Here is a 14497-nt window from a genome sequence, read left to right as displayed (position 1 = left end):
CTGTAATAGAATACCAAAAGAACTTGACTCTCTCTCATCCATTGCTCGAGATGATCGCAAATGTCCCAAGACGTCTGTTCATGTGACGTCATGCGCCCTTTTATTTCCTATCCGGCCCGGCCCCGACGAAACCCGCCGTGTGGTTTTCTTCTGCTGCCGCCGTTTCAATGCGGGTGCATCGGGAATCATGCGCAGCTCTTGTAAAAGCTCTCGCGGCAACATACGTTGTGCCAACGAGAATGGCGTGACTGCCGAGTTCACTTGTCGTTGTCTATAGAAAGTTAGTGACAAAGTAAAGGAAAAGGACAATAGCAGTAAAATAGCAGCAGAATAGGACGGCGTTTCCACACACCTTCGCATCAAAAGAAGCACATCGCTCTCGTCAATCGTTTTGCGGCCTGCGTGCTTTGCGTACCGCTGCAAATCGACGCCCACCTGCTCAAAGAACCAGTCCGACGCGGTGCTCAGAGCCGCCACCGTCTCCCGGCTGAGCTTCGCCTTCCCCGGTCCAGCTGCACCGGACCTCTGGGCAAATGTCTGTGCAATGCGCTTGATCACGCCTACAGGCAGCGACGGGTACGCGATGCCATGGGCAGACAGTTTCATCCGTTTTCCTGCTCCACGCGCATCCGCGCCCGTTTCTTGCCCGCTTCCAGTGACACCCGGAGCCTTTGCAGCAGCATTGTGACCTAAGGCGGCCACACCTTCAGGGTCATTCTCGTTGTTGGAGTCCGACTCGTCCCAAAAGTTTCCGCCGTTTTCGTTGCCGCCGCCATAGTCGTCAAAGTTGTTATCCAGGTTGGTATCCAGCGCGGCTCCAAAGTCCCCCGCGACAGCATCATGGTTGTTGTCCAGCAGACCGGGCTCGTTTTCACCATCGCCTTCCAGCAAGAGGGTACCCAAAGTCCGGTCGGGCGACTGCTGGCCCAGCATAAACGTAGTCTCGTTGCCGCCGTCCAGGCCCAGGTCGACCACACCAAAGCCGCTCTCGCGGCCGTCTGCGCCGATTCGCGCCTCATGTTGCTCGCCCGTGTCCGAATCGACACGCTCAAACGTCATGTCTGCCGACTCGCCGGGCAGCAGGTTGTCGAATGCGCCTTCCGGGAAGAAGGCCGACTGTTGGTCGAGCCGTCCAGCAATGTCGTCGTCGCCGCCACCGCCGATTTCGTTGCCGCCACCGTCCGCACCACGGCCAAACTCGTCCATGTAGTCGCTCATGCGCATACTGCCAAGACTGCTGCGGACGCCCAGGCTTGCTCTGGAAAACCGCCGCGCCTGCAGCAGCTGCTCTTGCGTCGCCGCCCGCCGCGCCAGCTCAATCGACCGCATGGTAAAGTTGGCCAGGTCGGCGTCGGCTTCGGCTTCGGCGTCGTCGCTTCCGCCACCATTCTCGAGAATCAAGGATCGGTGTGGCCGCAGATCGTCGTCGTTGTCGTTGTCTTCGATATTGAGCGACATCCGTGGACGGTCCAGCGGCAGCGAGTCGTCGTCGTCGTCGTCCATGCCCAGGACACTCCGGATCGTGCGGCGTCGCGTCGCCGAGGCCGTGCTACTGTCTGCCCCTGCGGCTGCCGCCCCCATCATGTCCATCTCCATGTCCACATCCAGCGGCTGCCGGTGCCGCCGGCTCTGCTGCGCGCTGCCCCGCTGCTGCCCGGTGACGAGGACGACGCAATCGGCTGGGACACGGGTGCCAACCGACGACTCAGGTTGCGCAGCAGGTCTCGCGGCGAGTCACGCAGCATGCGGCCGCTCTTGCGCCGGCTCTGGCGGCCGCCCGGCGTGAAGATGGCCGTGCGGCGGCTGTCGAGCGCGAGCCGCGCAGCACGTGCATGCGGTGTACGTCCTGCGGTGCCCGGTGTCCGTCGATTGGCTTTGCTGGCGGTGTTGGGGGTACGGTAGGTGCCGCCGGCCGAGGCTGGTCCGGTGCTGCTGGGCCCGTTGTTGCTGTGTCGCTGTCGTCCGCCTGTGGTTGGTGTCTGGACGGCAGAGCCCGCGCCGCGGGTGGCGGAGGCCGCCGTTGGTGTACTCATCGCGACGCGATTGTCAATAGAGGTGTGTTGAGCAACATGCGCCGTGATGATTTCGTGGAGCCGGTGCGTTGTGTTGAATGCACAATGTCAATGTTGAGGTTGGTTGTGTGCGGTTGCAACGTGATGCTTTCCGTTTTGGGGACGCGTCTGACATGGCGCGTCGACATGCCAGCCGCCACATGGTTTAGTGGGGGTGGCCGTTAACTCAGAGCGGGAAGGAGCTACATTGCGACTTCCAGAAATTAGCGTCAAAACAGACAAAATGTAGTAGCAACGACCAACAACCGCAAAGCTGGCACTGAATGGGAAGGTGCAATGCGGCAGATAGCTTTCAGCTCGCAACTTACGACGTCCAATACAGCTGCGATTGTATTGCGAGCTGCTTTCGTTAACTGCTCCCCTGTTTTCCCACCTTTTCTGTCGCCAAGCCGGACCTCTCGAGCCCCGTGGATGGGTCGGCACATTTAGGAGCAAACCCGCGTTTCTTGTTCCATTGTCACCTGCGGACAAATGTACTGCAGTACCCAACGTAACACAGCTGTCGAAACTGACATGTGGATAGACAGCACAGGCATGAAGCTGACCTGACGGCAAACTCACCAAGGTCGCACCTCTATGTAGAGCACGTTTTAGAAACACTCCCCCGGTGTGGCCGGTGCCCATCGCGCCAGAACGGAAGAGATCAGGCTATCCAGGCCAACAGGTCCGTTAGCTTCCTAAATGTGAACCCTTTCATGTGCTCTTCCATTTGGCCTATTATCATGTGCTCTTTGACTTCGTGCACAGACTCGCGCTGCAGCCAGCAACCAAACATCCAAAAGACACCCGCGTGAGCACAGTTCATTGGTTTGTCCAACATGCGTCTCTATGTTTGGAAGAAGCAAGCAAATGGTGGCCAAAAAGTCAGTGGCCAAAAGGTCTCTCATGCAGTCTACGTCCTACTCTCTGACTTTGTCGAATCCCCAAAGCCACCCCTTGTTGTGTGCAGTATCTGAAACGGCCAATCATCAGCTCCTGTTTTCCGCCTTGACAGGCAGGCCCTTTCGTTTGGCCTTTGGCCTTCTCTTTGTCTTCCCTCGCTCCCCTTTTTCGTCTCCCTTTTTACCCTTTGGCTCTGCGATCAGGCGCCATTTGAGGCACCATCTGTGTCAAAACATCGTGGTCCTCTGGCCACAAAAGGGGGCTCCAAGAAGGGGCCCAGCAGAGAAACATCGAAACTGCTAATGAGAAGACGTACAAACTACTAGGGGCTGTATCTTACATCCATTGACGTACCTCTCTGCAAAATTTCTATGCACGGGTACATTGATTCACAGGCCGCCCTCTTACCGGCCCATTCAAAGTCCGAAACACACATTCGATCGAAACGCCAGTAAGGCAGGGGGTGAGAGGTATTGCCGTGAGAGTGATGTACGCCGTCTGTCTTCGCTCTCTTTTGTGACATTTTATGGACGGCCCGCGACAACATGGGATTCTTTCATTTTCTGTCTTTTGTGACAAATCCCATACCTTCACCAGTCTTTATATAATTTTGTCTCCTTCTCACCCTCTCATCATCGTCCCCTTCTGCCCTTCCCCCCCTTCCCTCTGTAACACTGTATCCATCCACAACGTGCCGCTTTGTTTCGATCATATGTTTTTGCTACTTGCCATCCGGTCGATCAAAGACGTGCCAAATCAGTGCACAAGGCCAGGCGAGCACGGAGGCCGAGTGCACCGGTCACTTTTGCCGGTACGAATTGTCCAAAATCATTTTCAGATATATTTTATGAGCACCGCTTGCCGTGTCTCTTTGCCTTGCGTGTAAGGCAGCTCGAGGACTGGCCTGTGATTTGGCAGTAACGCTGTCTCAGCCAGGCAGCTCCACAGGTACTCAACGAGTGAAAAAGGTCCTAGGTCGACCCACATGTGCTGAAGCGCGGACCCCAAATAAGATACAGCGCCGACCCGTAGACATTCCTGGCCAGTGGGGGGCAGGAAAGTCCTCACCAAAAGCACGCCAAAACAACAGCAGCCAGTCCCATCGGCGGCGCCCCTTTTGGACTCGCTCTAGCACCCTTTCGACCCAGGCCTTGTTCCTGCCTAAGACGCGGCCTTCACCGGTCTGCCCCGTCCTATTTTTGCTCGTATTGTGTGGGTTGAGCGCTTGCCGTTTCCCCTCTCTTAGTCTACCCCTTCTTTCGTCCCTTCCTCAAAGCCGTAGTACGGCTGGTCGCACCTACCCCCATCAGACGCACCCGTCACCGCCAACCATAATTCTGCCCCTTTCCGCCTGCCGCTCTCCGCCCTTTTCGTTCACCTATCTCTCCTGTCCCCGTCCTCTCCTCACCTCTTCCTTTCACGTTCAGCCTCAGCCTCTCGTCGTCGATCACCTCCGACATAATCACTCTCGTGTTTTTTTTGGACGCCGTACCGCAACGACATTGACGAAAACGCCCGCCGGCGCAACAATCACACACGCACACACCGCACAAGGTACGCCGTTCTCTCCCCGCTCCAATGCGTTTGTTGTTGCTCTCTGCTCAGGGCCGGTGACGACAAATATCGCTTTCGTCTCGTCTCCGCCTTCTCTCGGAGCCTCTTGTCTTGCTATCCATCCGAGCCCGTTGTCCCGGCATCTCTGGCTGTTCTCTGCGCTGTCTCTTTGGCTCTCGCCGTCCACCTTCCCCCCTTCTCATCTCACCTTGCTGTTACTTTGGGTCTCGCAGCTGCATCCGCAAGTCTTCCATTTCTCTGATTCTTCACGCACACCCCCAGGCACCGATCCCTCGTCATGCTCCAATGTTTCCCATCGCCTGAATGGCCCTACAGTGCAACCAACTTCCTGCTCATCCTTGGCCGCGCCGCTTCCCCAGTAAAAACATCCTTTGACCAGGCGTGTCAACCGCTGAAACGACTTGATTCGAGCTCTGCCTACAGCTCCATTGTGGACCTCTCCGCCTCGGCCTCTCCTACTCTCCTTCTTCGACGGAGTAGGGATACTTTTTGTTCCCCTGTGCAGATTTGCTTCTACCTTTCCCCTCTGCTCCACTTCGGCCATTCCCAAAACGTTCCATCTTCCATCGCCGTATCCACCAACAGCCTCTTGAGTCCTCGAGGCTGTTCGTGGCATTACGGCGCATCATGCCTACGGTGACGTTCTGCTTCTCCGTTCACACTGGTCTACGCCGTACAAGCCGATCTCCTGGCACCTCTACTCGAGTGGCTTCACAGTGCTTCCAGCCACCCCTGGCCGTAACACCACTATCTTACACTTTACCTAACAAAAGCGGCTCGAGCCACGTTTAGTGCACCAGGCGCCGCATTTACTTCCCCACTGTTTGTTCATTCTTCCGCATTTCCCACCCACCCCAAACCTGCCTCAGGGGGACTGTGTTCCCTGCCCTGTTTTTTCTTCTCCTTCCCATTGGACCCCCCATTGCGAACAGCCCAAGGAACGAAGAGAAAAGTACGGAGAGAATGGGAAACCCAGAAAATATGGGGGGCGCAATGGGATAAGACAACAGAGACAAGCCAAGACAACAAAGTGAGGTTCGGAATAAAAGCGAACCTAAAGCCGCAACGAGGAGAACCGCTCAAGATACAGATTCGCGATTCGAGAACCTCTGAACCACTGAGCCTCTGAGCCTCTGATATTCATAACACTGGAACTATACTTGGTTTCTAACACCACATTTTCTGCAGCAGTTCCTTCTTTTCCGTACCTAATATCACAGACCGCAAACTTTCCGATCGTCCGCCACCGACCTCTTTTTTTTCGCTCTGCAGCCAAGTTTGATCGGCTTTGCTCGACGTTACTTCGTTATTTCTCCCGTCCATACACATATAATCCGATCGAGCGAAGGTCGACTTCTACAAGCATCGAATTGCATCCTCGGAATTTCGACACTACATCGGCTTTCTTACATTCTCCTCTGCGCCACTCTCGAACCTCATTTCAACGACATCGGACAAATTGGTGTCTAAGCAGTCTACGACCCGAAAATCAAGATGGCAGCTCCCGGTGTTCAGTCTTTGAAGGTGCGCCTCCATTCCTACCCATACGGAGCACCACAAAACGATACTCCAAAAAAGGCCGCGGTGCAGACTTTTCGTTTCAATATCGAACGAACGGCTAACAAAACCCTCGTACACAGTGTGTCGTGACGGGTGATGGTGCCGTCGGCAAGGTAAGCTCTTCTTCTTCGTCCAGCTCTTTTAGGCGGCTTTGCAGCACCACTAATACTTCGAATTCGATAGACATGTCTTCTTATTTCGTACACAACAAATGCGTTCCCCGGCGAGTACATTCCCACTGTTTTCGACAACTACTCGGCCAGCGTGATGGTCGACGGCAAGCCCATCAGCCTGGGCCTCTGGGATACGGCCGGTCAGGAGGATTACGACCGTCTGCGTCCGCTGTCGTACCCTCAGACCGACGTCTTCCTGATTTGCTTCTCTATTGTCAGCCCTCCGTCGTTTGACAACGTCAAGGCTAAGGTATGTCATGCGTTTTCCTGGCGGACGCTCTGTACCGAGACTGCGTACGACGAACCGAAGTACTAACACAACACCAGTGGTACCCCGAAATCGACCATCACGCACCGAACGTGCCTATCATCCTCGTCGGCACGAAGCTAGATCTCCGCGAGGATCCTGCCACTTTGGAGTCCCTGCGTCAGAAGCGCATGGACCCGGTGTCGTACGACCAGGCGCTCATGTGCGCCAAGGAGATCCGGGCACACAAGTACCTCGAGTGCTCGGCCCTGACCCAGCGCAACCTCAAGAGCGTCTTTGACGAGGCCATTCGGTATGTCCAACGAGACGGCTCCGGTTTCCCTTGTTTTACTACAAAATAGGTGCTAACCCCGTTGCAGCGCTGTCCTCAACCCCAGACCCGTCCAGCAGAAGCAGAAGAAGTCCAAGTGCTCCATTCTATAAGCCAGTCGCCCATGTATTTGGCTGATGAGATGACGTGCATGAACGACGACAAAACGACGATGCAATGGTGAAGAACGACGGCGACATGTACGGCGGCGATAAGACAAAGAGGAGCATTTCTGTCTTACATCTTGCCCCCGCCTCTGTCCTTTATTTTTGTTGCACCCGGACCGCGGGATCCCGGGTGCGAGTAGAGTGGATACCCCCTCCTTTTTATATATGTTTGATTTTGGACTCGACGTATGCACACAGGGCATGCGCCGATTGATGCCTTTGTTGCTTTGCTGTGGGCGACAAAGGCTCGTGAAGATAGAAACACTTTGAGCTTGTGGTGACAGGAAACGAAGTGGCCGGCGGCAAAAGGTTTTGCCAAGAACGGGAATGCTTGGGAAGCCCAGACCCTCGTGCTATTTGTTGGCAGGAACCCAGTGACGGCGTTGTTCCCTGTTGCGTTTTGAGGCTTGGGTTTTTGTTGGATCTTTGGCTTCTCTTTTTGTGCGGCACCACTTCCTTTCCTCTCCCTGTTCGCTCGCACCACGTTTTTTCACTTCTCTGTTTCATGATTTACTCATTTTGCGAATCTTTTGCTAGTGTTTTTCGTATTTCTTTCTTTTGCCTTCATGTTGTGTCTGCTTACAGGTGTTTGTCATCTTTATGCGTATTCCGTCATATACTATTTTTCTGGAAATCATGAACCCTTTGATAGTCTCTACCTCCTGCTCTCTTATATATGACGTACATAGCCCCACAGCTTACAGTTGCCTTTGCTGTTTGTGCCGTTTCCTCGCGTTGTGCCGCTCTTTATGCTTTGAATGCGTCGGTTTGCAGTGGCACAGATTCAGGATACGACAGCCGCCCAAACCCGCAACAGTACAGGTATATATAAATGGAAATAATAGGGAAACACAAGGCTTTTACAAAGGTACTATCGAGAAATAATATGAATTGAAATACAAATAATAACTCCAAATGGAAAACGCAAGGTCCCTTTGCGCCGCCATGAAAGACCAACCGCAATGGTTTTGTATAGTGCACGTTGCCCCAATTAATAGAACAGAATCGATATAGGCTTCGGGCCGTCTTTCGCCTTGTCCTTTTCGTCTGCGGCGTCGCCCTCGGTCTCGCCAACCTTGTACCGCGCCTTGATCTCAGGCCGCGACAGCCACCGCGCCACCGGCAGCACCGTGTCCGGCATGTCCAGCACGCCCCGCTTCTTCTGGTCAATGTGCGAAGCGTCCACCACGATCCGCCGCAGGTGCGCGACCGACAGCGCGCCATTGTCGAGCAAATCAAGCAGGCGCGCCGGCGTGCCCACGGCCAGCCCCGTGCGGTGCGCCCCCAGGAACGAAACGGCCTCGGCCAGCTTAATGTGCTTGGCAAACAGCTTGGCCACGGCATTGTTCTTGGTGCCAAACGCCCGCACCGCCCGGACCAGGTCGGCCGCGCGCTGGCCCGCCCCCGTCACGACAATCGTGTGCGGCGCGCCCTTGGCGTCGGGTGCCGTATGGAGAATCTGCTTCCCCTTGCCCTTGCTGCCCGGTTTGCCGGTTTCGGTGATGGGGGCCATGGCCTCCAGAAAGTCGGCCAGGTTGTCGAGCGTGCGGTCCTTGTCGTAGGCGGACGCGTCGACAAAGGCGGTCCGGGGCACGCTGAGGTCGGCCAGCTCGACCTCGCTCAGGTCGCTGCCGTAGCGCTTGGTCTGGCGGGCCAAGTAGGCGGCAGCGAGGTCGCCGTCCATGCGGGCAAAGGAGCGGTTGAGGGCGAGGTCGTAGTCGAGGTCGGCCTCGTTGACGGCGTAGGGGTGGTTGGTGCTGTTGTTGTTGTTGTTGTTGTTGTTGTTGTTGCTGTTGTTGTTGTTCAGCTTGCTCTGCTCCTTGGCCCTTTGCTTCTTGGCCTTGAACTTGGCGCGTTTCTCGGCGGCACTCAATGGCGGCGGCGGTGTTTGTCGTTGTCTGAGCTTGTCCGTGTCGTCTCCCTCCTTCTTCTGCTTCTTGGGCCGCGGTGCTCGACGGTCGCCGCCCGGCGGCGGCACGAAGCCATTGACATTGTCGCCGCCGGCATCGTCGCGCTTGCGCTTGCCCTGGAAGCTCTTCTTAAAGGGCGGCCGCGTCGGCTTGGGCGGCTCTGGGGGCGGTAATGGTTGGCGACCCGACATGGTTATGTTGTGTGCGAATGGTCGTCGGATGGCGGTGTCATGTGTGACGTCTGGGTACAAATCGTCTACTTGTTCAGTGTGTTGTGCGACGGAAAGGCAATGTCGATTTTTTTCTTAGTTCTGCCGGGTGAATTTTGCCGATCTAGAAGGCGGTGAGTGAGCTTCGAGGCGGTCACCAAAAATAATGGTCGCAGCCTACAGGGCTTCCGTCCAGCAATTTACAACGGAGGACCGATTACGGTATTTCCGGACTTCTGTACTAAATCCAGAAGCCTGTCCCGCAACCAACAGCAGGCTTCTCCTGAGTCTCACTGTCCCTTTTATCCACAATGTCTCGATATATATCCCAATTAGGAAATTTGTTCAAGGTTCAGAATAGCAGTGCAGCTTTCCTTACCCTTATCTGCAGCGCTCTGTCTGAAGCCTACTCATGCTTGGTTAAAGATTGTTTGAACGCCTTGCCTTCCAGCTTCTCGACAACAGATCCGGATTAGAAACCGCCCATGACGTTTAGTGAGTTGTCCATGATAAGACAACTGAAGGTCATAAAGCCAAGGCCGGGCTCGGATCCAGCAATAAATCATGTTACCGGTATGATACAGGCTGCATCTGAATCTCAACACCAGACGACAACTTGGACAGCGGTCATGAAAGCTGCTCATAGGAGTCGGCAAAAAAGGTGATGCTCGACCATCTGCTTTGTCTGAGCCTTGCGTCTTGAAGGAACGACGGGTGATCCGTTCACCTCTGGTGGAAGCTCCCGCATTTCCAATAGCAAGGCAGCTTGACTATTGATCTGAATTTGATATCTGATGCCTGGCACTTATCGATCGCCGTTGCGATTCTCGGTTGCGATCCTTCCAGTTTCTTATTCGTCAATTTACCGCTTCAAGCAACCTGGCAACGTACGAGACCCTATCGAACCCGATAAAAGCCTTGTCTCTCCCGGCCCGTCGTCTTGTAATTGTCGTGTTATTGTCGTGCTTCTCGCCCCAGGAGGCCGCTGTGGCCACAGAAGCCCGGCGCAGAGTCATGAATGTGGGCCTGACCCGGTGCTTTAGGGGACCTTCGGTGGGGTGTCGCGTGGGCGGCCACTCGTCCAGTCGTGTGTACTAGCCCTATTAGGAAAGAAAAAACGGCCAAGCACTGCAAATCGATGGCGTCAAAGACGAGGAAGGAACGTTGGAGAAATGTTAATGGCAACAGAAAAGCGTCCACAACTCCCGCGCCGAACAAAATATGGCTGATTACTCTTTTCAGTCATTTTTGAGAAAGGTAACGGCCCTGCAGAATTGGGGAAGAACATACGACCTTTGCAGGAAGTTTTGTTCGTTTCTGGTTCATTTCGAAGTGTTCCTCGGAGATTCTGTCGATTGTTCCTTCTACTTTGCCCCACGCACATCTTGCCTCCAATTGTTTTACTATTTATTACCTATTTTTTTCTTTTTTTACGTCTTCCTTGGTGTCCCCCCACACACACTTGTGACAACCATACAGGACACATCCATATAACCAAACTAGAGCTTCTCCTCTTGCTTTCCTTCTTCTATTTGTCACATCGTGTTGCCCGTCGCACGAGGTTATATAGCCCAGTCGTCATCGTTGTGCTTGCGAGCCTCTGTTTCACTCTTTCCCCAGTACCCCAGCATCCGACTCCTTGGCTCAGTCGCTCTTTCCGTCTTGGCTTCGAAATTGGCATGGACTTGGCTTTGAACTTACATCCATCCCAAGCCTACAAACAGTCGCTCTTTCCTGGCAAACAACCAACACTCCCCGTCGTTAGGATATCTACACCACTGAACCAACCTAGCGTGCTGCCTTAGTCAGAATCTTTCGGGGCCGGTTGTTCTACTTCACTCCATTGACTCGGCCCTTCATAGAGCGAATTTGTTTCCTCTCCACCTGCCAACCATCATCTGCCATTCTCGTCTACGACCACGGCCACGGCCACGACCGCCCCCGCCCACAATGGCACCCCAAACAAGTATTCCAGTGGTATGTATTGCCTCATACTCGTAGTTTCCGTCTGATAAACATATACTAATGCCCTCGTTTCCAGGCCGCCAATGTATTAGGCGTAAGTTTTTCTAATATAAATGATATTTTCGTGTTGCTTTCAAATTGCAGGCATGACACGACTGGCGAAGCACAGCATTTGCTAACATGATATCTGTTCCCCGCACATAGACCATTGGCACAGGTAAGCCGTCCCTTTATTGCTCCCAACAACAGTTGACTCGGTTTCTGTCATATATCATAAACGGCTGCTAACATGTCGTGACAGTGTGAGTACCAAGAACCCGCATAGAAAAAACCCCGCTGTCAAACTTTGTGCTACGGCAAGGTGACACCGTCGGACAAGACTCGATCCAGTCAAGTAACTCGAACGGCCACTTTCGTTTGCCTCTGAGACTAACATGGCTCTTCTGTTTGTAGGTTTTGGTGTGTTCAGTTGGTACCTCAGTACGTATTTCACGAGCAAAGCGTAATGATATCTCCGATCCGGGAACCCGGAATGTCTCACATCCAAAGACTGCTAACGACACTTTAGAATATGGGCCAACTGGCGAACAAAGAAGACGGACGGCCTTCCGGCCCTCATGATGTTCCTTTGGGGCGTCTGTGGAGTACCGTTTGGTGCCTATGCCATCATCCAAAATTTCAACTATCCCATCCAAGTCCAGCCACAGGCCTTTATGACCCTCTGCGTCATTAGCTGGTCCCAGATTATGGTGTACGGGAACGGCTGGTCCGTCAAAAAGGCGACCCTCGCTGGTCTGGCCATGGCCGCCATTTTTGCCGGTGTCGAGGCCGCTCTCATCTTCTCCCTCCGGCCCATTTACGAACGCGGCAACGAGGCCCCTGCCATCGTCGTCGGCATCATTGCCTCCATACTTCTGGCCGCCGGCCTCGTCCCGCCCTATTTTGAAATCTACAAGCGCCGCGGCCGCATTGTTGGCATCAACTTTGTCTTCTTGGCCATGGACTGGAGCGGCGCCTTCTTCTCGCTCATGGCCCTCGTTGCCCAAAATACCTTTGACGTACTCGGTGGCGTCATCTACATCATCTGCGCCCTCCTCGAGATTGGCATCTTTTTGTCGCACATTATCTGGCGCATCCGCACCCGCAAGCTCCGCCAGCAGGCCAAGGCCGAGGGCAAAACATTTGACGAGCTCGCCGCCGAGATTATCGCCGTCAGGGGGGCTGACAACTTTCCGTTTGCCGAGCGGCCCCTGCACCCCTGCTTCTCGTCGGCCTGGTGGCGCAACCGCTTCATGGGCCGGTCGACGAAGCAATCCGACGCACGGGACCCGGACCTGGAGGCCGCTGCTACGCAGCAAAACGTCGATGACGAGAAGAAGGAGCAGGCCATGCCGAGCGAAACGTTGGGGGTAGCCGAGACTTTGGCATCGCCACCCTACCTGTACGGGGGGCCCTCGGTATTTACATCTGCCGCGTCGACGCCCGCCATTGCAACAACAGCACAGGCGCCACCAAAGTCTGCCACAAAGGCCGACGACGTCTGCCGGAGCCGATCGTGCAGCGACAGCGTGGCGCCGACACAGTGGGGTGAAGTCGAGACCGACTTTGACGAGAAGCGGTAGGCGTCTACGGCCGCCGACAAGGTGGATTTAATGACGAGCGGACGTCCTGAACGGTTCGTTTTGGTTTCTTTTTGGTGTCTTTTGCTTTAGAATACTCCCGGTTCTTTTAGCATAGCGAAGTCTGCCCGGTTTGATATCAGTTTGATTTTGAGATGATTAAAATATATCTGTATAATTTTTAGAACGATGATTTATTGTATTGGTTACAAAATAAATTTTAGCATATTAAACAAATCTGCAAAGTTTTCTGCGTTTATTTATTTTAGGTTATTTTATCTGGGTAGAATGTTGTCGATTAATATTATTTCAAAAACAATCAACGTAATTTAACTGAAAAAGTCGGTATCTGTTTATGATTTGACATTGACATTCATGTTTTCTTGATCCACTAGAGTCCGGTTTAATTCACATTACTTTTCTCCATGTCACCGTAACGTCGAGACACGCCATTCTTTCGCTAATGTCAATGCTGTATTTTGCAACTTAAATAGTTGCTTCATCACGGGCGGGGATCATAGCAAAGAAACACAGGATTACACACTCCGAGTGTTAGGAAAAGATAAGTCTTCCCGCAAAGCGAAGCGAGGGCATTTTGTGTCTATAAAGTGGGAATGAAAAGTAAGAAGATAAGCCAAGAAAGCCAAGAGGAAGAGAGGACAGAAGGCTTGGTGTAGATTGGCCGAGACACGATGCTGATCAGTCTGCTCTTCTCCCATCATCACGCAAGTTTTCCGAATCTAGATATACATGACTGGTAAATACATGGGACCACCCGGCAAGCTCTACGGTTGACTCACAGTTGCGTTTGTCAAGTCAAACTTGGCCTGGGCCATCCGTTAGGTCCTCACGATCTAGGCCTCCGTTGATCGAACAGACATAGTACAGAGTACATCGTAATTTGCTTTTGTTTTGCGAACCGTGCCATAAATACGTTGATGTCGTATTGCTCCAAACAGTCAACATCGCGGGGCCCACGATAAAACGCACTGACCAACTTTCCTCATGTTTTCTGATCGCTCATTCATCCAGCTTCACCAGCATTTGATTACCTCTAGAGCTGAAGTGGCTCAGTATCTCCTGAGAGTCGCCTCTGCTTTACAGGTTTACTCAGAATTCGTTCGTAAGATCGAGGTAATCCTTTTCGCCTCCGTCCATACGATTACCCTTTCTGATTGCCTCTTCTGACCTCTCACGTCTCTGCTCGCTCCAACACCCTTCTTCCACTTCACTTCCCCTCAGCGGAGCATTCTCCATATGTTCCCCAGAGGGCGCGTGCACTTGCAGGTGGCTCCAGAGGCTCCATAAGGCTGCGGGTCGCGGTTCTCCTGTGCCAATGATCGTGGCCTTGAACTTGTGGCCACAGCCGGGTCCAGAGGTGAGTTGTCGCTTGTCCATGGCTGCTTTGATTACCTTGTTTCGCCCCTCTCGCAAATTGTCGTTGGCGTGGGCAGTAGGCAGCTGGTGTATTTTTGCCACCGCGGGTCTTAGCATTGCCTTGGCCGTTTCCCCTTTCCGTACGACTCGTATACGTTTTTGTGATCTCGTATGTCGTGCATGCTTCGTATGTGTAGCCGCCTTCCTCTATTCTCGTCCAGTGAGCTGCGTTCGTGAGAGTTGGAGGCGGTTCTCCTTAACCTGTCATTGGATTTCCTTCTCGACAGTATTATCTTCCAAAACTCTGCTCATTCCATTGGTTACTGCACCGCCGAGCTTTGCCATGTTTCACTATTGCAGTTTTGCGTGGCCTCAGTAAGTACACTCCTAATTTACGAACTGCTCTTGTC

General features: G+C 53.6%; 5 protein-coding genes across 5 annotated transcripts; 2 read left to right on the top strand and 3 right to left on the bottom strand.

The window, feature by feature from the left end:
- Positions 1-78: 78 nt before the first annotated feature.
- Positions 79-2033, bottom strand: SPSK_06073 (uncharacterized protein; the record flags this gene model as incomplete). The annotated part of the gene is made up of 3 exons (XM_016732781.1): positions 79-271; positions 353-1679; positions 1739-2033. 3 exons carry the CDS (start codon positions 2031-2033, stop codon positions 79-81), a joined length of 1815 nt encoding a protein of 604 aa, XP_016592423.1.
- A 3990-nt stretch (positions 2034-6023) lies between these two features.
- SPSK_06496 (uncharacterized protein) lies at positions 6024-6953 on the top strand (the record flags this gene model as incomplete). Its single annotated transcript, XM_016733201.1, has 5 exons — positions 6024-6113; positions 6170-6202; positions 6273-6512; positions 6590-6822; positions 6890-6953. The coding sequence occupies 5 exons, from the start codon at positions 6024-6026 to the stop codon at positions 6951-6953; spliced, it is 660 nt and encodes a 219-aa protein (XP_016592422.1).
- A 1045-nt stretch (positions 6954-7998) lies between these two features.
- Positions 7999-9108, bottom strand: SPSK_06419 (protein CMS1; the record flags this gene model as incomplete). The annotated part of the gene is made up of 1 exon (XM_016733125.1): positions 7999-9108. The coding sequence occupies one exon, from the start codon at positions 9106-9108 to the stop codon at positions 7999-8001; it is 1110 nt and encodes a 369-aa protein (XP_016592421.1).
- A 1968-nt stretch (positions 9109-11076) lies between these two features.
- SPSK_06198 (PQ loop repeat protein) lies at positions 11077-12713 on the top strand (the record flags this gene model as incomplete). Its single annotated transcript, XM_016732905.1, has 5 exons — positions 11077-11103; positions 11168-11185; positions 11296-11308; positions 11417-11540; positions 11660-12713. The coding sequence occupies 5 exons, from the start codon at positions 11077-11079 to the stop codon at positions 12711-12713; spliced, it is 1236 nt and encodes a 411-aa protein (XP_016592420.1).
- Positions 12714-13820: 1107 nt separating this feature from the next.
- On the bottom strand, positions 13821-14108 carry SPSK_06781 (uncharacterized protein; the record flags this gene model as incomplete). Its single annotated transcript, XM_016733477.1, has 1 exon — positions 13821-14108. One exon carries the CDS (start codon positions 14106-14108, stop codon positions 13821-13823), a length of 288 nt encoding a protein of 95 aa, XP_016592419.1.
- Between the last annotated feature and the right edge of the window lie 389 nt (positions 14109-14497).

The sequence above is a fragment of the Sporothrix schenckii genome (assembly GCF_000961545.1).
Source record: "Sporothrix schenckii 1099-18 chromosome Unknown Cont38, whole genome shotgun sequence".
Taxonomy (NCBI): Eukaryota; Fungi; Ascomycota; class Sordariomycetes; order Ophiostomatales; family Ophiostomataceae; genus Sporothrix; species Sporothrix schenckii.
This window is presented reverse-complemented; position numbering and strand designations above follow the sequence as displayed.